A 26,162-nucleotide genomic window follows, 5' to 3' on the forward strand; every position below is an offset into this window, starting at 1 on the left:
GGGATGAGGACATTGCATAAGGCCACAGCAAGAGACACAATCTACCGCGGGATGAGAGAAGGGGATCTGAGAGCATGAGTCCTGATACATTTATATTTGGAACCCTAATGTACTAATAAGTTGGCATGAAGATATTTTTTTAATGCTCACTATTTAATTTATGCATCACTGACACAGCTGTGAAATCTCAAGATAATTTAGATACAAACAAGATGAGAATAGGGGTTACACCTGAATTTAATCCTTACAAACGTTGATTAAATTGCTTGCTGGGTCCTTGGGATGCCTGTTCTGCTCCACAAAATTTTGCTCTACAGTGTACAGTCGAAACTTGTACCATTTTGACTTTGCCACTACAGTTAAAGTGGGACAACTCCCTTCCCTTGTGTGGGTGCAGCTATATCGGTATAAATGTGCTCTATACCAGTATAGCTATTGTTGTAGGTTTCCGAGTAGCAGCCGTGTTAGTCTGTATTCGCAAAAAAGAACAGGAGGACTTGTGACACCTTAGAGACTAACACATTTATTTGAGCATAAGCTTTCGTGGGCTACAGCTCACTTCATTGGATGCATTCGTTTTTTTTTTCCCACCGAATGCATCCGATGAAGTGAGCTGTAGCTCACGAAAGCTTATGCTCAAATAAATGTGTTAGTCTCTAAGGTGTCACAAGCCCTCCTTTTCTTTTTTTTATTTTTGTATGGGAAGGGAATAACTATATGGGTATAAGGCACTTTAATAATGGTGTCAATTCATCCACATTAGAGGCTTTTACTGGTATAACTCCAACAGTGAAAATCACACCCCTCATCTCCATGATTGGGGCTTCTAGGCACTCATGTAAATAAACAATAATCATCATTACCGCTAGGTAGGGCTTCTTCCTATTAAGCATAGCATCACTCTGGGGGGCAGTGTGGAGGCACACTACTCCAGCAGGAATTGCAGAGCACTCCCGTCCCTTGGTGGACTTACTGCAATACCCTTTCTGGAGTACACCAGTATGTCTCCATACCTACTAGTCTCGCTCCCTCAGAGGAAGTGGTCCCTGCACAAGGGCTGGAAATCTGTCAAAAATAAGGAGAGAGGGAGAGGAAGTCTCCTTATTTTCTCCTGTCCCTCCTTCACCCCTTGTGTCAGAATCTAGCCCCACGGCAAGTCTCTCTGAGCTGGGACGCTGTCCTTGCTCTCTTCTGTACAACACTGAGCCCTTGCTAAACTATTATGATGATCAATAAAAATACACAGCTGCATCTCCGTGGCCTCCCCCGCCCCCGAATATTTTTTTAGTTAATCACTAAGGAGAGTTAGCAAGGCTACGTCTGAAGAGATAAAACACAGCCTTTGTTTTGACTAGAACCAACTGTGAAAATTTTGACAGAAATTGTTGCATTTGACAGAATTTGTTTTGAAAAAAAAAATCTATCAATGTTTTTTTACACCGGATTAGATTTGTTTATTTCAGAATGACTTTTCGTTTTGGGTTTTATTTAAAAGTCAAAAGCAGAACAAAAAGTTTTGATAATCTCAGAACAATTTTTAAAATTTTATTGAAATGATTTTTTTTTAAATTCATTTTGTGGGAAATTTTGAAATTCTGTTGTTTCCATTGCAATTCTGAACGAAAACCTTTGAAAAATTTGAAATCTTTTCTCTCGAAAGGGAAATTTCAGTTTCCACCCAGCTCTAGTTATTCAATCAAATGTAGGTTCAATCAAATGTAGTTATTCAATCAAATGTAGGTTCAACTCTGTCATGTATCACACTCCTGTCCCAGTGATTTAAGTGTCAGCGAAGTTTCTTCAGGTGCAGGTGAATCCCATTCTTGGAGCGCAGGATGATCTGAGGTATTTTGATGGGAGGCTTGGCTGGATCAGGGGAGAGTTCAAATCGCAGCAGAGTCAGTGCAAGAGCCACCTTCATCTCGTTCATGGCAAACTGCTGCCCGATGCAGTTCCTGAGCAGAGAGAAGCGACAAGTATTTCATCACTAAAATTAGCCAAGCCACTTAATGTAGTAAGCAGAGCACAAGAAGCAGCCAGTGAAATAGTTAACGGGCTTCACTTCTATTGAGTATCAAACTGAACCCACTTGATTGGTTTAATAGAAATGACTGGAAAATGGAAATTCCTTCCCACAAGAAAATTTCACCTTTTTGTAATTTTTTTCATCTCAAATAAGCCTGGGGATGTGAGGAGGCCGATCAGCCTCCAACCCCCAATTCCCCGAGTAGACTGCGGAGCAGAGAAGTGACTAGTGGCTGTCCATTCTTCACCAAGTAGAAAAGAGATGGCAGCAGAGCTGTAAACATAATTGTCATCTGGTGTTAAACATCTTCCCCAGCTAATGCCTGTAGCCAAAGAACATGCCTGATTTATTTCATTATGTCAGGCAAGAAAAATACTAAGTGCTGCACTTTGCTCTCTCTGGTCACAGTATAAAGACCAGGTCCTAAGCCAGTTTAAAGTGGCAAAGAGCCATCAACTTTCCTATGTGGATTTAGATTGGCTAAGCATCAGCTCTCCACCTGTAATTGTTTTGGATAAACTAAGCAGTGAAGCTGGTTGGGATTTTTCCACTGGAATGATTTTCCAACAGAAAATGCAGTCTTAGCAAAAATGAAATTTTCCTTAAGAAATTTTCCAATTCTTGTTGGAAAATTTTGAGGAAAATCTAAATGAAAGCTCCTGTTAGCCAAGCAGGCAGTGTGAGGAGACTGGGGGGCATTTGTTTAGATCTTCCAAAGGAAAAAATCAATTTTGAAGAAATTGCCTCTACAGTCAGAAAATTATTTTAATGGAAAATTCCTCACCAGCTCTACTGGGTAGTTTATCAGAAACAAACATAGGCAGAGGGCTGATGTGAATCAGCAGAGATACAGTGAAACTGATGAAACTATGCCATCTATACTGGCTGAGAATCTGGTCCCTGTGGTGGAACTGGAGAGCGCAATTAGTAGCACCTGACAGTGTTTCTCTTGGCTGATTTGTAATTAAACAAAAGGTTTGTTCTTTTGTTGTGGGCATTAGTCAGAGAAGAGGATTCTAGACACGGGTGACAATTACATGTACAGTTCTGCTGTGAATACAGCAGGAAAACTGCTACCTCCTTTCTCCATAGTGAAGAATAGCTACAGAGTTGGTAGTTCTTCACAAGTCACGAGTTTGGCTAGGACTAGAGTCAGGTAATGCCAGAATCTTAAGCCCTCTAGTGAATTTCAGCTCCCCCTCTGATTGGCTGCTCTCCCCACTGCCCCACTTCTTGGGGAAGAGCAGCCAATCAGATCAGCTGCAGGAAGAAGGCAGAACTCTCTTCTTAGTAGCTGACATTGTTTTCACTGGATGAGCAGAAAAAGCCCAGCAGCTCAGGGCTGCTTCCCCCTTTCCTGCCTGCAAACAACAGGGATGGCTCCTCCCATCCTCTCTCCCTGCCTGCAACACCCAGCCCTGACAAGGGAGAGGGAACCTTGCTGCAGTCCTTCCAAGCCTGGGAGAAGGAGGTTGAGGAACTGAAGCTGCAGGAGGAGCAGAAGGGAGGCTGGGAACGGACAGAATTGATGTGGAGGCAAGATTTAAAGAGGCAGTGGAGTGTGGGGAAGAATTGATTGCTTGGCAGGGGGATGGGTAGATGTCTAAGTAGGAACAACTGCAGCAGAGACCAATATCTCCTTAATAAATCTGGGAGTGTTGGCCTCACTAAATTGTCATACAAACACTGGGATGAGCACGGGGAGTTCACACATCAAATGACAGACCAAAAACCACACTATAATCTGGAAAAAAAAACCTCATGATTTTTGAGCCCATCTCATAGTGGTATGGTTCTGATTCATGATTTCTGAATCTTTGGGGTTGGAAATACTGCTGGTATTTCTAACACTATCCCCTATGCTGATGCATTTCAAGAACGGAGTATGAGCTGATACTGTGTAGGGTACTACTGAAATGTGGGAAATGGTAGTGCTGTCCTTAGAAACTGGATGTTAATTTGAGAACAAGCAGGATGGTGGGTTTTCTCTTGCTGGATTTTCTCCATTTGGACGGGATGACATGGTACCACTAACCCCTTTGTTTCATATATTCTAAGGCCAGAAGGGACCATTGCAATCATCTAGTCTGATCTCTTATCTAACACAAGTCAAATAACTTCCTCAAAACAATTCCTAGAGCAGAACTTTTAGAAAAACATCTAATCTTGACTGAAAAATTGTTAGTGCTGGAGAATCTACTACGATCCTTGGTAAATTGTTCCAATGGCCACTTGCTCTCACCATTAAAAAAGTACGACTTATTTCCAGTCTGGATTTGTCTAGCTTCAACTTCCAGCCATTGGAGCATGTTATAATTTTCTTTGCTACATTAAAGAGCCCATTATTAAATATTTGTTACCTATGTAGGTATTTAAAAACGGTGGTCAAATCACCATTTAATTTTCTCTTTATTAAGCTAAATACATTGAGTTCCTTGAGTATATCTCTATAAGGCAGTTTTTCTAATCCTTTAATCATTCTTGTAGCTCTTCTCTGAACTCTCTCCAATTTATAAACATCCTTCTTGAATGGTGGGCATCAGAACTGGACACAGTATTCCAGTGATGGTTGCACCAGTGCCACACAGAGAGGTCAAATAACTTCTCTACACCTACTCAAGATTCCCCAGTTTATGCATCCCTTTTAGGCCAGAGCATCACACTGGAAGCTCATGTTCAGCTGATTATCCACCCAGCCCCTAAATCTTTTTCAGAGTCACAGCTTCCCAGCATGGAGTCCACCACTCTGTAAGTATGGCCTACATTCTCTGTTCCCAGATGCATACATTTACATTTAGCCATATTAAAACTATATTATTTGCTTGCAGCCAGATTAGTAAGAAATCTAGATCAATCTGAATCAAGTAGGAACATTATATTGCAATATTTTCTTACCTGTTTTGTCCTTAGTAGTAATATCTGAGCAACTTGCAATCTTTAATGGAATTTATCCTCACAATATGTGTATTTTACAGACCTGGACCAGAGTAGACTGGCTTGCCCAAGGTCCCACAGCACATCTGTGGGTAAGCCGGGCATAGATCCCAAGTCTCCAGACTTACAGTCCAGTGCCCCTGTCCATTAATATTATTGTGCAATAGAGCCTACAATGTCCTAGACACTTTGTAAGATAGACAACAAAGGACAGTCCCTTCCTCCAAAGAGTTGACAGTATAGGGACAAATAAGCAGACAGAGGCCAGGGCAGGAAAATAATAAAAGAATTTTCTATATCAATCAACAAGGTTCCCTATAGGTAGCACAGCAAAAGTGGGATTTTAAGAGGGACATAACAGTAGAGAGAAGCAGGGGCCTTGCAGGTGAGTTCAAGGTCAAACCATGTATAGGGGACCACACTGAAGGTGGTATGGAACTATTGTTCTGACATGCTGTGGATCTAAACAGACATAAGCCTGAGCTGTAGCATTTGGATCCAGGTCCAAGAGTTTCCAGAGGTTGGGGTTGTTTGGATTTGGAGTTTTGCTTCAGTCCCAATTTTCATTTTAAGCACACACTGTTGAATACTTGGAGAGTGTGTATAAGACAAGGGCACTCTGATATGGCACATGGCAAAGACAAAAGGTGAAATTCTATTCCCCTTGAAGTCAATGGCAAAACTCCCACTGACTTCACGGGAACTGGAATGTCCCAAGAAGGGAGTGATTCATCAGTGTCCAGGGAAGAGGATTTTATTTAACTAAAGCGACATATACAATTAAATATACTCCACCTGGGTCCCGCTGCAAAAGGCAGAAAAGCATAGGAATGGCGTCCCGCTGAGTTCTCTGGTGAGAATCTCAAAGGGTCGAAGACCTGCAAAGAATAGTAAAGACATGCAGTTATGGAACTATTGCTTAGTGTGGCAACCGAGCTTAGCTAGTAAGGGCTGGATTCCACTCTCAGTTACCCCTGCACAAGCCCACTAAAGTCAAGTAAATGGCCTTATCTTAATGACAGGGCAATGTGTACCAGTGGTTTGGGAGGGGAAAAGGGACACAATTTCCATCACAATCTCTCTCCATAGCTAACACCTTGTATTAGTATATGGCTCCCAGATTACAGCAGAGAAATGGCCCCATCCAGAAGATCCTTGAGAGATCTACAAACTACCCAAAATGAAGATGGGTGGGTGTGGGCCCAAACAAATATGGGAGGAATCAGGGCAATTAAATGTATTATGTCAGCTTTAGGGTTTGGACCAATGCATGGGTGAACCTGGTTCTCTCTCCACCTTTAATTAAAAATTCACATAGAAATAAAATTTAGTTTTGTCTGGACCTCCCATTATCCAAAGGTCTTCACATATCCCCTACAATCTACAGTTAACTGGAGTCCTCGTACAGCATGAATACTATGTTATCTACATACTTCTAGCGAAAAATGGTCATCTACCCAAGAAAAGGGCCTGCTTGCTGCTTCCTTTGCACATAGGAACTTCTTGTTGATCTGACAAGTGAGTATGCATAAGGAATAGATATCGCATATCCAAAAATATCTTATCAGTCTCAAGTACTGTAAAAAAAGAAGTACCTCTGGATCATGCCAGACTGTGGGGTTTCTGTGAAGGCCATAAATATTCAGTGAAACCAGGGAGCCTGTTAAGAACGAGAGAAATAAATCAACATAAGACAGGAAAAATGTGTCTTAGACTATGGTGTTCTGTCCACCTACACTTGCAGAATCCTATAAAACTAGATTGGTAACAAATCTCCTTTTGAAATCCTTTTGTTTTCGTTTGCCACCCATGTGTTTACTGAGTTACAGAGTTTCATTGGGGACCACCTCATCCTTTACTGACTAATAAAACAAAAATTGGCCAAAAATGTCAAAGAATTTTTACAGAAGGTGAAAAAAGTCACTTCAGGTAAGTGTCAGGAGAAGGGGAAATGTTGAGTGGGGGAGGAAGTCCCAAAAGATGTTAGAAGTGGACGTGCTCCATGTCCTTATCAATCCAAGGTTGTTCCTTGTGGTTTGTTCTCCTGCTCTTTGTCTTATCTGCTTCTAAATGAGTCCAATGTTGGGCCTCCACCTTTTACCTTTGAAGATTGTAGAACAACATATAGACCACACCACTAGGAATTTACTCTTGGTATTTATTTGAATATCTGCCGTGTTGAGGAGCCCCATCCATGGCCCAGGACCCCATTGTGCTAGGTGCTGTACAAACACAGAACAAAAAGACAGTCCCTGCCCCAGTGAACTTACAATCTAATTATAAGACAAGAGACAACAGCTGGAATCAGACGACTGATGGGGGAGTTCACAGAAGTAACATTCGTCAGCATGACAGGCAGTAGTCTCAGCACATTAGCAGCCTAGCTGTGAATTTTTTGTAGGGTTTATGGCAAAGGGCGAATTTTAATGATGGTTCCTCCCAAGCGTGAGGGGCATCATGGGAGAAAACATGAAGATGTTAAATTTTACAACAAGCAAGTGGATGATGGAGGCTGATATCATGGGCGGGCTGGAGGTGGGAGTTGACCTTTCGATACTGAACAAGGGATGATAGGTAGGGGTGAGGAATGCGATAGTTAATGAAGGGCCTACCAAGTGAAGACAAGTAGCTTATGTTTGATACAATAGAGAAGAGGGAGCCAGTGGAGGGACGCGAAGAGGGATGATAAGGTCAGAGTGACAGGTTAGGAAAGTAACCTTTGAAGCAGCATTCTGAATGCATATCAGTGGGGCAAGATTATATTGTTCATGACATGCGAGATAATGAGAGCATGGGCTACAGTTTTAGCTGTGTGGCTGGGACGGAAAGTCCAGATTTTAGAGCCATTATACAGAAACAATCTGCAAGACTTAGACATGGACCTCTCTCTAGGTTCTCACATCCAGGCTCAGTCAAAGATGATGCCCAAGTTATGGGCCTCAGTGATGGGTAACAGGGTGGTCAAGAAAGGAGGTAGCAAAGATGGTTTTGGAGGGAAGAATAAGAGCTCTGTTTTGTCCATATTGAGCTTGAGCTGATGGCTAGACATCCACAAGGGGAAATCAGAGACAGGCTGAGATTTTTTGTTTAGACAGAAGGAAACAGGTCTGGAGTAGAGAGGTAGATCTGTGAATCATCAACATGGAGATGGTAGTTGAATTTGCATTAATGGATGTTCTTGATATTTAGCCTAAATCAAGTATCACACTATTACTCCTAATAATAGTCCCTGTGTCTCCCTCAACAATTCCCTTTCCTCCTCTCATTTTCTGTATATAAAATGCTTTTGGAATGAGAGGCAATATACAAGTGACAGACATGAGCATCACTAAAAGAAAAGGAGTACTTGTGGCACCTTAGAGACTAATAAATTTATTAGAGCATAAGCTTTCGTGAGCTACAGCTCACTTCATGAAGTGAGCTGTAGCTCATGAAAGCTTATGCTCTAATAAATTTGTTAGTCTCTAAGGTGCCACAAGTACTCCTTTTCTTTTTGCGAATACAGACTAACACGGCTGCTACTCTGAAATGAGCATCACTGCCATCGATGTACAGGGATACAGCAGCCTAATTAGCATTTAAAGAGGAGATAGACTAAGCAAACCTTTTGGTAAGGTACTTCCATCAACAAATGTTACAGGTGCACTGAGTTCTCGTGCTACACCAGGTACTGGAGGGTAAAGACGAAGAGTCTCTTTGATGCACATGGTGGTGTAAATCATCTTCCCTAAGTCATCCCTGAAAGGAACCAGAAGCAGAGATTGGGGACAACTGACAATGACCAAAAAGATATTGTTCATATTTTCTACAGAGATTTACCTGCAGGCAGAGCTGTGACCTGGAAAATAGAAAACTGAAAGGTGAATGTTATAACCAGTAAGTCAAGCAGATTGCAAGCAGATGGGAGTTCTCACTGTGGCATCCAAGGAGGAGGGAGAGCTGTGGGGAGGCAGTGTTTATGCAAGCCAAGTAGAGGAGGGAGAGTTCTCCCTCTGGTTTTATAAGAGAAGGGGGAGCTGTACTCTGCCCGGCTCCCTTACTTTAAAAGGAGCTGAAAGGGGAAGGGTGATTAGAATGGACACACTTAGGCAACCTTCTCTACCTCTCCATCTATAATATATAGAGTTCTTAGGTCTTAAGGCAAGAAGGGACCATTAGATCATCTAGTCTGACCTCCTATATATCACAGACAGTTAACTTTCACCCAGATCCCTCTGAACTGAGCCCAGTTGTTCCCAATACCTTATGTTTGACTAAAGCATATCTTCCAAAAACACATCCAGCCTTGATATAAAGACATCAAGAGATGGAGACTCCACCACTTCCTCCCATTCTTTGTTCCAATGGTCAATCACCCTCACTTTAAAAAATGTGTCCATTTTCTAATTGCAGTATGTCTGGCTTCAGCTTCTAGCCACTGGCTTTGGTTATGTCTTTCCTCACTAGATTAAAGAGCTCTTTAGGACCTGGCATTTTCTCCCCATGAAAGACACTGTAATCAAGTGATCTTTCAGTCCTCTTTTTGATAAGCTAAACAGATTGAGCTCTTTAAGTCTCTCATTGTAAGGCATTTTCGCCAGCCCTTGAAGCATTTCAGTGTCTCTTTTTAGCACTCTTTCCAACTTTTCAACAACCTTTTTAAAATGTGGACACGGGAACTGGATGCAGTATTCCAGAATCTGTCTCACCAATGTTCTGTGCAGAGATGGGAAAAATGTCTCATGTCAAGCTGCAAATGCCATTCTGTTTTGTGAATGCCATTTTGACTACAAACTGCCATGTGCCCTCTGGTTTGTACTGTGGCCTCCATCCTGGGCTGGGCCACCCAGGAGGTGTTGGGAGAAATCAAGAATCATCAAACTTGATGGTCCTCCATTCAAGTGGGTTCACCCCAGAACAAAAGATTGCCTGCAGTCCAGGAAAACTAGCTTTCCCATTTGGGAACTGGGGGGTAAGGGGAGAGACAACTGGGGTTAATAAACTGATCACCTGATAAGGGTTTCAAAGTTATTTGGGAAGTCACTTGAAAGGAAAATAAGTTCTCACCATTTAACAGTATTTCTGTCTCCCAGAATCTCTTTGATCTCTTCCCTGCATCTCTGCTGGTGCTCTGGGTGCAGGGCCATGCAGTACAAGAGCCAGGAGATCCCACTGGCCGTGGTATCGTGACCCTCAAACATAAATGTGTCCACCTCGGCACGTAGGTCTTCATCGGATAATCCAGCTCCGTTTTCATTCTAAGAACACATGGCTTCTATCAGGGTTTCATGGGCTTTCCCAGGAAACAGACATGAGGTTTCCTGCTGCTCAGAGCTTAAGTGACAAACACGTTATAAAGGAAACCCTGGAGCATTAATCCCAGTGGGTCAGATTTTCCCATTAGGTTGGGGAGAAATGTAAGGAACCCTGCATGAACTCCTGTAACACAGACAGGTAAAACTACAGTCCTTGCTGTCCCTCAAATGCAGATAACTGCTTCCTGCTTGCTCATTTTGGAAGACAAGAAACCTCTGGGAGGAATGGTGAGTAGTAAGGAGGAAGCTGGGACATACCTGTCCCCTCTCCCTTCACTAGCCCATGGAAAGGGCGTGATGCACCAAGGGAAACACCGGAGATCCCTTGCATCCCTTAGAAGAGATGTAGCAGTGGACTTACTAGTACCCCATGCACAGTGCAGCAGCGGGCGGAAATTTCTCTCTACTCCTGGAGCTTCCCCAGACTAACACAAAGCTATGCTTAAATGGTATGCACAGTCCTGCGTAATTACATTGCCATCCAATCATTGCTGCGTTAAAATGATCATTTCTATAAAACAATCACTCTTTTGATCTACAGGAGTCTGCTTATGTCTTGCCAGTGACTCCACTTTATGTTAATGGGACTAGGTTTATAACCCAGACTGCACATGAATAAGGCTCCAGTGTTTGTGTGGCTTGAACTATGCACACAAGACTCTGTATATTGCCATGCTCTGCAGCCACAGAGTCAGGGCAGAATCCATCCCTTTTGTCAAAACTATGCTTCTGAACATTGATGAATCCGGCTAATCAATTTTAACCTTTTCCCTGAAGGAAATATATTGTTCGGAAGCTGCTGTCCACAATGCCCAGGCCTCTTTCAGTGCTGCTACTCGAAATGCTTGCATACTTGGCTCTGATCAGGTCTTGCAACACTCACTCTAGCACTCAGAAGGATGTCCAGAAAGTCCAGGTGGCGCCTCCTCTGGATCTTTTCAAGCTCTCGTTCATCTTTAAGGGATTCCTTTCTTTCTCTGATCACTTTATCTGCATCAAGAAAACATTAAAGTAATTATATCCCATTTGGAGCAATGTGTGCACTGTGATTCCCCAGAACCCCAGTGGATCCCAAAATACCGGGGAGCCAGAATTCTTTGATTCTCATTATTTCTGAAATGAGATGGATCACTCTGTGTGGCTTCTGAGGGATGTAAAGAATCTGGGCCACAGCAGAGCTGCCTGAACTCCCTACACTGATGGGAGCATCTCCAGTGGGTGTAGGTACTCCACCTCCCTGAAAGATGGTAGCTATATCAATGGGAGAAGACATCCCGTTGACTTAGGGCTGTCTACACCACAAGTTAGGTCAGTATAACTACCTTGCTCAGGGGTGTGGATTTTCCACATCCCTGAGTGACGTACTTATACCAACATAAGTCTGTAGTGTAGACTAGGGTATATCTTGGAACCTGGCACACATTCTTAATGAGAGGTGAGAAGAGGATACCGGGAAATACCCGTATGGTGATGTGCTAATCTGCAGGCCTTGCGGAATTGACGCCCTTGAGAACTGAGCCAGTAAACGAGATGGTTGTGATGCAGGGGCGACTGGAATCTCAGATGCACCATCAAGCTGAGGTCCATGACCATCTGGATATATGAATTGTCACTACAGAGAGAGAGTCAAGGGAGAGATGGATAAAGACTGGGCAGCGAGCTTGAGCGTACTGGGGGAGAAATTGCAAAGATTTCAAAATTGGTGATTTTAATGGTAAGTGTGTGGTTAGCACAAGACCAGGCTCAGCCAGCATGACAGCAATGTGAACAGGCGGTAATGTAATAGACTGCCTCAGAAAATGGACTTTTCCTTCCAAAGCATTCAGGCCAGCCTGCACAAGGCAAAGCAGTGTTCCCGGGGAATAACTTGAGTGTTTGTAGTTGAAAGTCTTGAGCTTGCAGTTCTTTTGCCTGGCCTTGCACCCACAGTCTAAGCGTCGGATAAGCCATGTGCCCAGTTCTATGAGGTGCCAAGTGCCCTTAGCTCTCCTTTATTGGAATAGGAGTGGCAGGCGCTCAGTGCCTTCCCAGATCAGGCGTTTTGGTTGTGAGATTGCGGAACCAAAAGTCACTAATCACATGAAAACTTAGGGCTGATCTTGATCCCATTGAATTCCATAGCAACCCCCCACTAACTTCAACAGAGCAAAATCAGACCAAGCGTGCTGGAACAGTTTGTATAGTGGGGGTGTTGAGAGCCCTTGAACCAAACTGTAAATCCTGTATATAATGGAAACCACTTCAAGCCAGCGGGTGCAGGAGCACCTCCAGCACCCCTAGTTCCAGCAACTCCAGATCAGACTCATTATGATTTTACCTACTCTTAGATCTAAATAGCTGTATAATATGATTGACTGTATATGAAACAGCTTTCTTGGTTTGCCTTGAAACAATGCCCCTTGTCTCAGTTAAACAACAACTGTCTCACTTTTGTTACCACCTCCACCAAACAACACCTAATTCTCATAAAGAACAGCTGGTGGCATCAATACTTTAGTAGCTTCTGCATTTAAAAGACACCAGCACTTCTCGATCCTGAGGCAGGCTGTAAGAGGTGGTGAATCAGTCCCAGCACCCCGATCGCAGTATTCCCCTGTGTTAGTGACATGAAGATCAATAGGCTAATGCATCCACTACTTCTATCACATCTGTGTAGTTCCCAGTTTGGACAATTGCACCGCACTGAATTTAAAGTCACTTAAGGCCAACAAGAAAATTTCATCAGGATTTGACATCACCCGGTACTGACTTGTCCATCTGGCAGTTACTCTGGTAACTGAAGGCAGATTTCATGATGCTGTCGAGAGTCATCAAGCTGACATGTTCAAAGAGCTCCACTGACTTATCCTGTGTGATCAGCTGTTCCCATTTATCCTGTTGGAAGAGAGTAACGAGAAGAAAGAAATTTTCCTGGGAGTACAGAATCCTGGTTACAGCCATTCAGTTGGGTCTGGGCCACCTCCTTCATCTGGGGACGTTGGGCCTGTGGGCAGGTGACTGTGATCTTTAATGGTTGAGCCAGTTTCACTGACAGTCTTGAGATTAAACCCTGGGCTGCACGAGGCTAAGAGATGGCAGGAGCACCTTTAACAGGGCTCATTATCTGCCAAGTCATCACAGGTCACTGTGTGGAGATGTGCAGTGGGTTAGCATGGGCTCTCTTCTGCTCACTGTCCTACAGTGCTGCAGCTTTGGGAGCTGACCCAGCATGCACCGGGGAGAACATTCTAAATGTTTTTACATCCTTCTAATCTACTAGGTAAAGGTTCTTAAATCAGGAAGGAGCACTAGGAGATTTGAACTTATGACAGTACCTACCAGCATCACTCGGACAGAATCTGCCATCATGGTCACGTAAGGTTTCAAAATATCATAGTGAAACCCTGGTGTCAGCAGCCTCCGATGCTGGAACCACTTTGGCCCATTTAAGATCAACAATCCTTGCCCTGTGGAGGAGCACAGTGCAAAAGAGCTGGTTAGATCACTTCCTACTAAGCAATTGATCATTTCAGGAGGCATGATTACAATCCAGCCATAATATGAATGAATATCTGCTCAGTTCTATCTGGTGTATTCATGAGAAAGATGAGAGTTTTTCTTTAGAACATAAGAACATCCATATTGGGTCAGACCACTGGTCCATCTAGCCCAGTGGTTCTCAACCAGGGGTATGCAGAGGTCTTCCAGGGGGCACATCAACTCATCTAGATATTTGCCTAGTTTTACAACAGGCTACATAAAAAGCACTAATGGAGTTAGTACAAACTAAAATGTCATACAACGACTTGTTTATACTGCTTTATACACTGAAATGTAAGTACAATATTTATATTCCAATTGATGTATTTTATAATTATATAGTAAAAATGAGAAAGTCAGCAATTTTTCAGGAAGTGCTGTGACACTTGTATTTTTATGTCTGATTTTGTAAGCAAGTAGTTTTTAAGTGAGGTGAAACTTGGGGGTATGCAAGACAAATCAGACTCCTGAAAGAGGTAAGTAGTCTGGAAAGGTTGAGAGCCACTAATCTAGCCCAGTATCCTGTCTTCCAACAGTGGTCAATGCCAGGTTTTTCAGAGGCTATGAACAGAACAGAGCAATTATCCAATGATAATGTTGTCTATTTCCACCTTCTGGAAGTCAGAGATGAGGGACACCCAGACCATGGGGTTGGATCCCTGACCATCTTTGCTATTAGCCACTGATGGACCTATCCTCTACGAACTTATCTATTTCTTTTTTGAACCCAGTTAGGTTTTTAGCCTTCACAACTTATCCTGGCAATGAGTTCCACAGGTTGATACTGTGTTATGTGAAGAAGTACTTCTTTTGCTGAGTGACATCATTAAACATCCTTGATTTTACTTAGAGCTTTTTGGAAAACCATTTTTTTCCCCTGTGAGAAATTTCAAATGAAAAATCTTTGTTTGAAATTTTTTAATCAACAATTTTCAGTTTTCCTGTGGGAACCAAACCAAAATTAATTTTGAATCAACTTTTCTAAAATTAAATGTAAACTTAAAATGTTGTTTTGTTTCAACTAAAACAACCAAAACAAAATGGTATTTTAATATAGAACAGAACATTTTTCACTGAGAAATTTCCTGCTGAAAGCTAAACATTTGTGTCAGAATTAATATTTTTCCACACAAATTTCAGTTTCAACAAAGCCATATTTTTTGAGGAGAAAACTTAATGTACAAAAAAGTGTAACCAGGTCTAATTTCAATCCAGACAAGGAAATTCAAGGTTAAGGCTCAAAGCTTGGCTTAATGGTGAAATCTTAGCGGATCTTAAACATAAAAAAGAAGCTTACAAGAAGTGGAAGGTTGGACATATGACCAGGGAAGAGTATAAAAATATTGCTCGGGCATGTAGGAAAGATATCAGGAGGGCCAAATCGCACCTGGAGCTGCAGCTAGCAAGAGATCGCACCTGGAGCTGCAGCTAGCAAGAGATGTCAAGAGTAACAAGAAGGGTTTCTTCAGGTATGTTGGCAACAAGAAGAAAGCCAAGGAAAGTGTGGGCCCCTTACTGAATGAGGGAGGCAAGCTAGTGACAGAGGATGTGGAAAAAGCTAATGTACTCAATGCTTTTTTTGCCTCTGTTTTCACTAACAAGGTCAGCTCCCAGACTGCTGTGCTGGGCATCACAAAATGGGGAAGAGATGGCCAGCCCTCTGTAGAGATAGAGGTGGTTAGGGACTATTTAGAAAAGCTGGACGTGCACAAGTCCATGGGGCCGGACGAATTGCATCCGAGAGTGCTGAGGGAATTGGCGGCTGTGATTGCAGAGCCCTTGGCCATTATCTTTGAAAACTCGTGGCGAACGGGGGAAGTCCCGGATGACTGGAAAAAGGCTAATGTAGTGCCCATCTTTAAAAAAGGGAAGAAGGAGGATCCTGGGAACTACAGGCCGGTCAGCCTCACCTCAGTCCCTGGAAAAATCATGGAGCAGGTCCTCAAAGAATCAATCCTGAAGCACTTAGAGGAGAGGAAAGTGATCAGGAACAGTCAGCATGGATTCACCAAGGGAAGGTCATGCCTGACTAATCTAATCGCCTTTTATGATGAGATTACTGGTTCTGTGGATGAAGGGAAAGCAGTGGATGTATTGTTCCTTGACTTTAGCAAAGCTTTTGACACGGTCTCCCACAGCATTCTTGTCAGCAAGTTAAGGAAGTATGGGCTGGATGAATGCACTATAAGGTGGGTAGAAAGCTGGCTAGATTGTCGGGCTCAACGGGTAGTGATCAATGGCTCCATGTCTAGTTGGCAGCCGGTGTCAAGTGGAGTGCCCCAGGGGTCGGTCCTGGGGCCCGTTTTGTTCAATATCTTCATAAATGATCTGGAGGATGGTGTGGATTGCACTCTCAGCAAATTTGCGGATGATACTAAACTGGGAGGAGTGGTAGATACGCTGGAGGGGAGGGATAGGATACAGAAGGACCTAGACAAATTGGAAGATTGGGCCAAAAGAAATCTAATGAGGTTCAATAAGGATAAGTGCAGGGTCCTGCACTTAGGATGGAAGAATCCAATGCACCGCTACAGACTAGGGACCGAATGGCTCGGCAGCAGTTCTGCGGAAAAGGACCTAGGGGTGACAGTGGACGAGAAGCTGGATATGAGTCAGCAGTGTGCCCTTGTTGCCAAGAAGGCCAATGGCATTTTGGGATGTATAAGTAGGGGCATAGCGAGCAGATCGAGGGACGTGATCGTTCCCCTCTATTCGACACTGGTGAGGCCTCATCTGGAGTACTGTGTCCAGTTTTGGGCCCCACACTACAAGAAGGATGTGGATAAATTGGAAAGAGTACAGCGAAGGGCAACAAAAATGATTAGGGGTCTAGAGCACATGACTTACGAGGAGAGGCTGAGGGAGCTGGGATTGTTTAGTCTGCAGAAGAGAAGAATGAGGGGGGATTTGATAGCTGCTTTCAACTACCTGAAAGGGGGTTTCAAAGAGGATGGCTCTAGACTGTTCTCAATGGTAGCAGATGACAGAACGAGGAGTAATGGTCTCAAGTTGCAATGGGGGAGGTTTAGATTGGATATTAGGAAAAACTTTTTCACTAAGAGGGTGGTGAAACACTGGAATGCGTTACCTAGGGAGGTGGTAGAATCTCCTTCCTTAGAGGTTTTTAAGGTCAGGCTTGACAAAGCCCTGGCTAGGATGATTTAACTGGGACTTGGTCCTGCTTTGAGCAGGGGGTTGGACTAGATGACCTTCTGGGGTCCCTTCCAACCCTGATATTCTATGATTCTATGATTCTATGATCTGATACTTGTTTACGTTTGTCATGTTTTACCACATAATATCATGTGTAAAATATTGTATCTAATGTGCTTGGAATTAAACCTCTGAAATAGCTAGTTACAATGATGACATGAGTAAAGGGATGGAGCTTATGCTCCATTTCTCAATCTGAACTCTGATTTCCCCACTTTCCTGCATTTCATTCACACCTTTCCAGTTACTGTCACCATTTTTTTTGTGAGTTAGTGATTAAATGCTATCGCTTTTTACCTATGTGGCACAATAAATGGTGCTGCTTCCCTCACGAATATCACCAGCAATATTGTTACATGAAATAAATTAGAATGAAATATGACAGTACAAACCAATCCAGGGAACCAGGAAACTGTATGTCACAAGAGGCTTAGGGTCTGTAGAATTTAATAGAGAAGATAAATATATTATTACTTAAAAATGATATAGAAGGTGAATAAGGTGCTACTCACAGTGAATAAGGTATCAAAATCTGATCCTATGTTAGTCAAACAATTATTATAATTACTTCTAAGCTTTAATCATGCTCTCATTAGTAGCAAAATGTGTATTGGGAAGGACAATCTCCATACAGGAAAACTGTTACATTTTATATTAAGGTTCCATTCATAGATTCTAAAGGATTAATAAATGTCTGACAGACATTGTAAGCATGTAACAGAGTAATATATGTTGTTATAGGGGGTTATAGCCACATCAGAAAAAGGCACAATAGATGGCTATAAGCAACCTATTGACCTCTTGGACTCCTCTATAACAATTGACAAGCCATTTATTAATACATCCATTCTTTCTAATCACTGACTATTTATAAATGGAGCCTTAGTAAAAAAAAAAAAAGATGACCACAATTCTCTATATTTAGAGCATGTTCTTCTCCTTCATTCATCCATCTATCGAGCATCAGAGCACTGGGGAAAGACCAAATTGGTGGTAATAGCTCACCTTACCTGATCATTCTCATTAGAGTGTGTATGGTAACACCCATTGTTACATGTTCTCTGTGTACATAAATTTCCCCACTGTATTTTCCACTGCATGCATCTCATGAAGTGAGCTGTAGCGCACGAAAGCTTATGCTCAAATAAATGTGTTAGTCTCTAAGGTGCCACAAGTCCTCCTTTTCTTTTTGCAGATACAGATTAACATGGCTGCTACTCTGAAATCAAATTGGGTTGGTTATTCTTAAAACCCCTTCAGATAAATACATCACCTCCCAGTCTGCATTTTCCAGCTTGTGTCTGCTCAGACTCGCTCTAACCTTTAGGAATATTGACTCATTAGCCCCTGATTCTCATTATGTGTAATAAGTACAGAAGATTGTTTAATGCCATTACTTAATTTGGGCTTTATATTCAATGGAGAGTTAGCTCGAGTTACAACTTGAGTGCTGCCCCTAACTCAAGTCCCGTCTGCACTGTAAAAACCATAACTCAAGTGTGATGGTGCTATTAGCTGAATAGGCTTGGCCCACTGAGGAAGAGGCTACAGCTCTAGTGAACACAAGTTGTCATTTTCCAGGTATTTTCCAATGAGCCAACCTTTCTGGAGTGTGGGCAATACAGATTGAAATGGATATTAAGGGCTGCATTTTCAGACTGGTCTTAATAGGTCTACCTTTTTCCACCCGCAAAGTTGCAGGCATAAATAATTGCAGGCCCTGTATATCAGGAACCAGAACCTGCTTAGCTGTTTGGACTTCAGCACTTATTAATTGCTCTTCAGATGGAGAGTGATCATTTTCTGTGTGAGTATTGAAAACAGTTGATCAAAATGCTCACAAAATACTCTGATTTCATTATATAACAGTTTCCATCTTAAAACAATGGAGTTTTCTTTGAATAGATGCTTTTCCCTTCACCCTTAAGTAAATATCCATTTCTGAGACCTCTGCTTTACAGATAATAGCATTCAGTGGCATTTGTAGTGTGGAATGATATCACGATCACTCAGATATAAGATGTGTTATATTTTTGGACCCAGCAGAGAAAGAGAGAGACACACAGGGAGCTGCTAGAAACACTGCTTTGTGCTGTGTATCGGGGGTAGCCGTATTAGTCTGTATCCACAAAAACAACAACTTTGTGCTGTGCTTGCTTTATTGTTCTCGCTGAAAAACTGAAACTAACAAGAAAGTGAGGCGTAGCACTGGGAAGAGGGGAGTGCTCAAACATTTAGAGGGACAGGATATCACGAGACGCAGTGTCTTTACCTCCTCTGCTGTATACCGCCTTAGCATATTCAGGGTGGTTGATGCTCAAGAATGCTAGGAAACCGCCAAGCCATATGTGGTAACAGTGTGGGTATTGTTCTGCCCAGGATGCTGTGTTGTCTAGTTCATCCTCTTGTTGAAGCTGTGTTGTAAATTAAAGGTAGGTGTAGTTCATGACAGATATTTAGCAGCACTTATCTGAATGGGGAACAGTCCGGGGAGTTGATTAGTTAGATAAGACAATAGTTAATAGGCCAAGAACACGTATACATCTACATTTTAGTAATGCTATTGACTAGGCTTTTAACATCACTCAAAGTGCAGAGGTCCCCTGTTATTTAGAAAGGCAGATCGAGGTGGGTGAATATGGGTAAGGCCAGGGGGAACCATAAGAACTAGCCCAGACAGTTCTTATTTAAGCAATTCCTCTTTCATCCCATCCCCTTTCTCCCTGTTTTGCCTTCAGATCCCCATCTGGATCTTATCTCCCCCCCATTGTGTTTCCTCATCCCATCCCCACAGAACACCAGACCGAGTCTATCCTGGGCCTTTGAGCTTTCTGTCTGAGCTCTCCCATATAGCACATCTAGAATCTAGCTCAAATGAGCATTCAGGGCCAGATCCTCAGCTGATGGACATTGGAAAAGCCCTATTGAAGGCACTGGAGCGATGCCCATTTACACCAGCACCTGGGATTTAAGCACAGACCTAGTTGTGACTGACAACTTGTGTGGGTTGTCTAGATTTTCCTCTTGTTGAAGCTGCATTGTTAGTTAAAGGGAGATGTAGTTCAAGACAGATCTTTAGCAGCACACTCAGAATGGGGAAGAGCCGTGCTACAGTCAGGGGACTGGATTAGTCAGATGAGACAATAGCTAGCGGGCCTAGGCAGGAGTGCATGTTTGTATTTTTGTAAAGATGCCATTGTACAAGTTTTTCAAGTCACTCCAAGTGCAGAGGTCCCCCCTGTGTATTAGAAAGGCCGGTAGAGGTGGATGAATAAGGACAAGGCCAGGGGGAACCATAAGAACTAGCCTACACAGTTAAGCGTTGCTTAAGGAATCCCTCTTTCAACTCGTCGTCTCGCTCCCAAAAGGAGAATTCCAACAGTCCTCCCACTCTTAAATTGGATTCTAGGTTACAGCACCCTGTGGATCACCCATGCAGACCCCATTGGTTCTGGCAACCGCAAGTTCTTCCCTTTGAGAGCTAGTGACCAGACAGCCTACTTAAACCAAAGTATAGTTTAATGTTAACAGCAGGAATGAAGCATAGCATAACATGGACAGGATTTAAAACAATAGTCTATAGAATATCAGGATTGGGAGGGACCTCAGGAGGTCATCTAGTCCAACCCTTTGCTCAAAGCAGGACCAACACCAACTATGTGCATGTCTAGCCTACCTAAAGGATTGCCATCCTGTGATGGAAGCCTTAATTTCCTCAAGACACCCCCAGCTCAGGCATTGTCTCTCAGCCACCCAGAAGTGTGTACTGGATGGCAGTGCTTAATTTGTGCCAGAGCTAAGCCCCAGCACCTCTAGGTTTAGCAGTTCATAGCCCTGGCACCTCTGGGCGGGCCTGCTGCATCAGTTGTGAACATAAAAAAATTGCTTGAGCCCTGGCAGCTCTTTCATTACAAATTAAGCACTGCTGGGAGGTGTCATATCTCCAGTCATTGTTTTGCCTTCCTGTCTGTTTCCCAAAGAGCTTGCTGGGATATTCTGATGTTCCGAATGCACCCATGAAAAACTTCATAGATGTGCCTTTTCCTATCTTACAGGACCTAGAACTCACTGAGGTCTTTCAGATCAACCTCATCTGAAGTGGTGCAGGACAAGCTGCTCTTACGGCTTGGGAGAATTTTCAGAACATTGCCAGACACCTCTCTCTGTTCTGAGCCGTGTGCTGGTAACTCAAAGAGAGTGAAAATCTCTCTATAGGCTGCAGACCATGCATGCAGAATCTGAACTGGCCTTTTCTGGAGGGTTTAATAGGAGAAAACAAGTCTCTGCCTTAACCACAGAGAGCCTGTGACCTCTCTTTAGTAAACATGACCATAATGCAATAGACTCCTATTAGTGGGAGGGTAGAGGAAAGTAAAGAAACTTCTGACTTATGGAAACAAGGAAGACACATGTGAGAGCGCATACACACACACTACAGTCCCAGTTGCTACTTTACCATTTTAAGGTGGACACACACACACACACACACACACACACACACACACACTATAGTCCCAGTTGCTACTTTACCATTTTAAGGTGCACACACACACACACACACACACACACTACAGTCCCAGTTGCTACTTTACCATTTTAAGGTGGACACACACACACACACACACACACACACAGACACACACACACTATAGTCCCAGTTGCTACTTTACCATTTTAAGGTGGACACACACATACACACTATAGTCCCAGTTGCTACTTTACCATTTTAAGGTGGACACACACATACACACTATAGTCCCAGTTGCTACTTTACCATTTTAAGGTGGACACACACATACACACTATAGTCCCAGTTGCTACTTTACCATTTTAAGGTGGACACACACATACACACTATAGTCCCAGTTGCTACTTTACCATTTTAAGGTGGACACACACACACACTATAGTCCCAGTTGCTACTTTACCATTTTAAGGTGGACACACTCACATACACACACACACATACACACACACTACAGTCCCAGTTGCTACTTTACCATTTTAAGGTGGCCATACAGCCAGTGGGTGGGAGGTCCTGGGAAACTTTTAAAAATGTTGAGCAGTTTCTGCTTCCTCCAGTACAATTGGATTGCTTTCAGAACCACACAGACGAGGCACACCACCGCCGTCAGGTGAAAAATCTGGGTGACAGCTCCATGCAGCCATACCCCAGAAGGGTTCATTACTGTTTCCAGTACAGATTTCATGCTGCTGCCCTCATTGGCAGGCACTGTATAAAAAAGCCCCAACCCTGTCAGCTTCTGCTACACTCTGTACTGACTGTATGCAGAGAGTCAGACACACTCTTATCACACCTGACTGCAAAGATTAGACTCTCAGGTGCTTTTCAAATGGATTATAAGCACCGCCCAAATCGGAAGAACTATGGGTGATTTTTTCTTTTTGCTGAAAGAATAACCTCTAGAAGGCAATGAGCATTTTGTGGGAAGCTTGTCTCTGACTCTAATTCATGCAAAAGAGGCTGGATAATTGTATAACCGATAAAGCTCTGGGTAGCCATGTAGCTGAGGAAGGAGTAATCATTTTCCTCTGCCTCAGAACATAAACAGATCAGAAAATGAAAAGGAGTACTTGTGGCACCTTAGAGACTAACAAATTTATTAGAGCATAAGCTTTCGTGAGCTACAGCTCAGCTCACAAAAGCTTATGCTCTAATAAATTTGTTAGTCTCTAAGGTGCCACAAGTACTCCTTTTCTTTTTGCGAATACAGACTAACACAGCTGCTACTCTGAAACAGATCAGAAAATGCACCTCAAACAGCTCTTCATGGCAGCGTAAATCCTGCATGCATAGTTGTAGCTATATTGGTCACAGGATTTTTAGTGTTTAGCAAAGTTAGAGCAGTATGGACTGAATAGAGACACTGAATTTATGGCTTATTATAACAATCTATAACCCATTAAGCCCCCGCCCCCCCAGCTTTTTTGCCCCTATAACTGGAGAGATGTTAAAGGGCCACATCACCTTGAATGCTCCCTTGAAATAGTGTTAACTCCTTATGCTAAACCATCTGTTCTACCTTGTATTTAGCTGTGACACTCTGTGTTTCCCACACCTGAAGGAGAGCTCTTTGTAAGCTCGAAAGCTTCTCTCTCTCTCTTGCCATCAGAAGTTGGTCCAATAAAAGAGATTACCTCACCCACCTTATCTCTATAGTAAAACCTATGAACTAGATCCTCCACTGCAGCTATGCTGATTTACCAATGGAGCAGATTTACAAAATGATAGAACCATTAGCTGCCCTGGGGAGTTCAGCTCTGAAAAATCTGCTGACAGATAGGGTAGAGCAGGAGATTCTAAAGTCAGCAGGGACCATTAGATCATCTAGTCTGCCTAGGGTGATCAGATGTCCTGATTTTATAGGGACAGTCCCGATTTTGGGGGCTTTTTCTTATATAGGCACCTGTTGCCTCCTATCCCTTGTCCCGATTTTTTACACTTGCTGTCTGGTCACCCTAAGTCTCCCCTCCTGTATGTAGCCCCTGCCATTTTGGGAGCATTATAGATGCTGCTCCTACAGAAAGTAGCATAGAGACATAAACTGGGACTGTCTCTGAGCCTGCCTGGTTTGGCTGTGCTGGAGGGAGACACCCGGATCTGTGGCAGGATGACAAGCCTCCTTGACAATGCTGGGTGAACAACAGGGCTCGGGGGCATTGTGTGACTGGGGGGAGGAGCGGAGAGCCTGAGGGGGAAACGGCTGGTTGTTTCTCTCCACAGCCACCAGAGAGGCAGCCATTTTTACTCTCTTGGTCACAGGGTCTGAAGCCGACCCAGAGCCCCCCAATCCACAAGAGAGGCCGAGTCCCCAGAAGATGCAGCAACTGTGGAAGTGGGAAACCCACAGAGACCCCACTGCACTGGCCGCTGGGACTCAATCCTGCCTGAGACCCCATCCAGCTCTTCCTTTATATAGCTCCCTATTCCTAGCGACAGTTTCCTCACTCGTACATGCTCCGTTACCTCAGAATTGTGATTGACAGCTCTGAAACAATTCTGATTGACAGCTCAGAACTGACCGTTAGCTCAGAATTCTGATTGACAGCTCTGAAACAATTCTGATTGACAGCTCAGAACTGACCGTTAGCTCAGAATTGTGATTGACAGCTCTGAAACAATTCTGATTGACAGCTCAGAACTGACCGTTAGCTCAGAATTGTGATTGACAGCTCTGAAACAATTCTGATTGACAGCTCAGAACTGACCGTTAGCTCAGAATTCTGATTGACAGCTCTGAAACAATTCTGATTGACAGCTCAGAACTGATCGTTAGCTCAGAATTTCTGATTGACAGCTCTGAAACAATTCTGATTGACAGCTCAGAACTGACCATTAGCTCAGAATTGACCGTTAGCTCAGAATTCTGATTGACATCTCTGAAACAATTCTGATTGACAGCTCAGAATTGACCGTTAGCTCAGAATTCTGATTGACAGCTCAGAACTGACTGTTAGCTCAGAATTCTGATTGACAGCTCAGAATTGACCGTTAGCTCAGAATTCTGATTGACAGCTCAGAACTGACTGTTAGCTCAGAATTCTGATTGACAGCTCAGAATTGACCGTTAGCTCAGAATTTCTGATTGACAGCTCTGAAACAATTCTGATTGACAGCTCAGAACTGACCATTAGCTCAGAATTGACCGTTAGCTCAGAATTCTGATTGACATCTCTGAAACAATTCTGATTGACAGCTCAGAATTGACCGTTAGCTCAGAATTCTGATTGACAGCTCAGAACTGACCGTTAGCTCAGAATTCTGATTGACAGCTCTGAAACAATTCTGATTGACAGCTCAGAATTGACCGTTAGCTCAGAATTCTGATTGACAGCTTTGAAACAATTCTGATTGACAGCTCAGAACTGACCGTTACCTCAGAATTCTGATTGACAGCTCAGAATTGACCGTTAGCTCAGAATTCTGATTGACAGCTCAGAACTGACCGTTAGCTCAGAATTCTGATTGACAGCTCTGAAACAATTCTGATTGACAGCTCAGAACTGACCGTTAGCTCAGAATTTCTGATTGACAGCTCTGAAACAATTCTGATTGACAGCTCAGAACTGACCATTAGCTCAGAATTGACCGTTAGCTCAGAATTCTGATTGACATCTCTGAAACAATTCTGATTGACAGCTCAGAATTGACCGTTAGCTCAGAATTCTGATTGACAGCTCAGAACTGACTGTTAGCTCAGAATTCTGATTGACAGCTCAGAATTGACCGTTAGCTCAGAATTCTGATTGACAGCTCTGAAACAATTTTGATTGACAGCTCAGAACTGACCATTAGCTCAGAATTGACCGTTAGCTCAGAATTCTGATTGACATCTCTGAAACAATTCTGATTGACAGCTCAGAATTGACCGTTAGCTCAGAATTCTGATTGACAGCTCAGAACTGACCGTTAGCTCAGAATTCTGATTGACAGCTCTGAAACAATTCTGATTGACAGCTCAGAATTGACCGTTAGCTCAGAATTCTGATTGACAGCTCTGAAACAATTCTGATTGACAGCTCAGAACTGACCATTAGCTCAGAATTCTGATTGACAGCTCAGAATTGACCGTTAGCTCAGAATTCTGATTGACAGCTCTGTCCTTGAAAACCAGTTGTGACCAGCATGAGTGGGTTCTGACCAGCTAGAGGCTTAACTGACTCACCCCGTCACCCCTTACTGCACATGCTCACTGATGACCTTCACCTCCGAGCTGTGATTCTGCTGAGCCGCGCCCACACCCACTTGGCTCTTTGCCAGGGGACCCTTTTCTTTTTCTTTTTCTTTTTCTTTTTCTGGTTCCTGGAATCAGGCATATCTGCAGGCAGGGAAGACGGTGGGAGAGGCATTGCCAGAAGAGGGCTGAGAGAGCTAATCCCCAAGACGGCCAGCAGGAGGTGCCGCTCTGGTGAGTGTATCCCATCACGGTGCCCCAGAGCTGCTGAGAGCTCCAAATAACAGAAGTTTCACCAGGGAGGGAGCTGTCTGCTGGCATTTCTTGGTTAGCCAAGGGAAATGACAGGATGGGCCAGGCTTCATTTACATTTCCCGTGGCAGTTTGGGGAACTGTGGTCAAAATTCAGTTACTTTGTAAATTTAGGGGTAGTAAAACACTGTTATCCCTGTGGGTAACAAAAAAGCAGGAGAACTGCAC

At 43.2% G+C, this 26,162-nt stretch overlaps 1 protein-coding gene across 1 annotated transcript; it reads right to left on the reverse strand.

The window, feature by feature from the left end:
• Window positions 1-710: 710 nt before the first annotated feature.
• LOC119860246 (cytochrome P450 4B1-like) lies at window positions 711-25,826 on the reverse strand. Its single transcript, XM_038413687.2, has 13 exons — window positions 25,689-25,826; window positions 21,987-22,219; window positions 19,259-19,400; window positions 17,379-17,423; window positions 13,573-13,700; window positions 13,004-13,128; window positions 11,715-11,866; window positions 11,138-11,244; window positions 10,007-10,197; window positions 8,565-8,698; window positions 6,556-6,620; window positions 5,756-5,838; window positions 711-1,955 (listed from the first exon to the last, which is right to left on the reverse strand). Exons 1-13 carry the CDS (start codon window positions 25,693-25,695, stop codon window positions 1,787-1,789), a joined length of 1,581 nt encoding a protein of 526 aa, XP_038269615.2. The 5' UTR covers window positions 25,696-25,826; the 3' UTR covers window positions 711-1,786.
• Between the last annotated feature and the right edge of the window lie 336 nt (window positions 25,827-26,162).

The sequence above is a fragment of the Dermochelys coriacea genome, chromosome 8, assembly GCF_009764565.3.
Source record: "Dermochelys coriacea isolate rDerCor1 chromosome 8, rDerCor1.pri.v4, whole genome shotgun sequence".
Classification (NCBI taxonomy): domain Eukaryota; kingdom Metazoa; phylum Chordata; order Testudines; family Dermochelyidae; genus Dermochelys; species Dermochelys coriacea.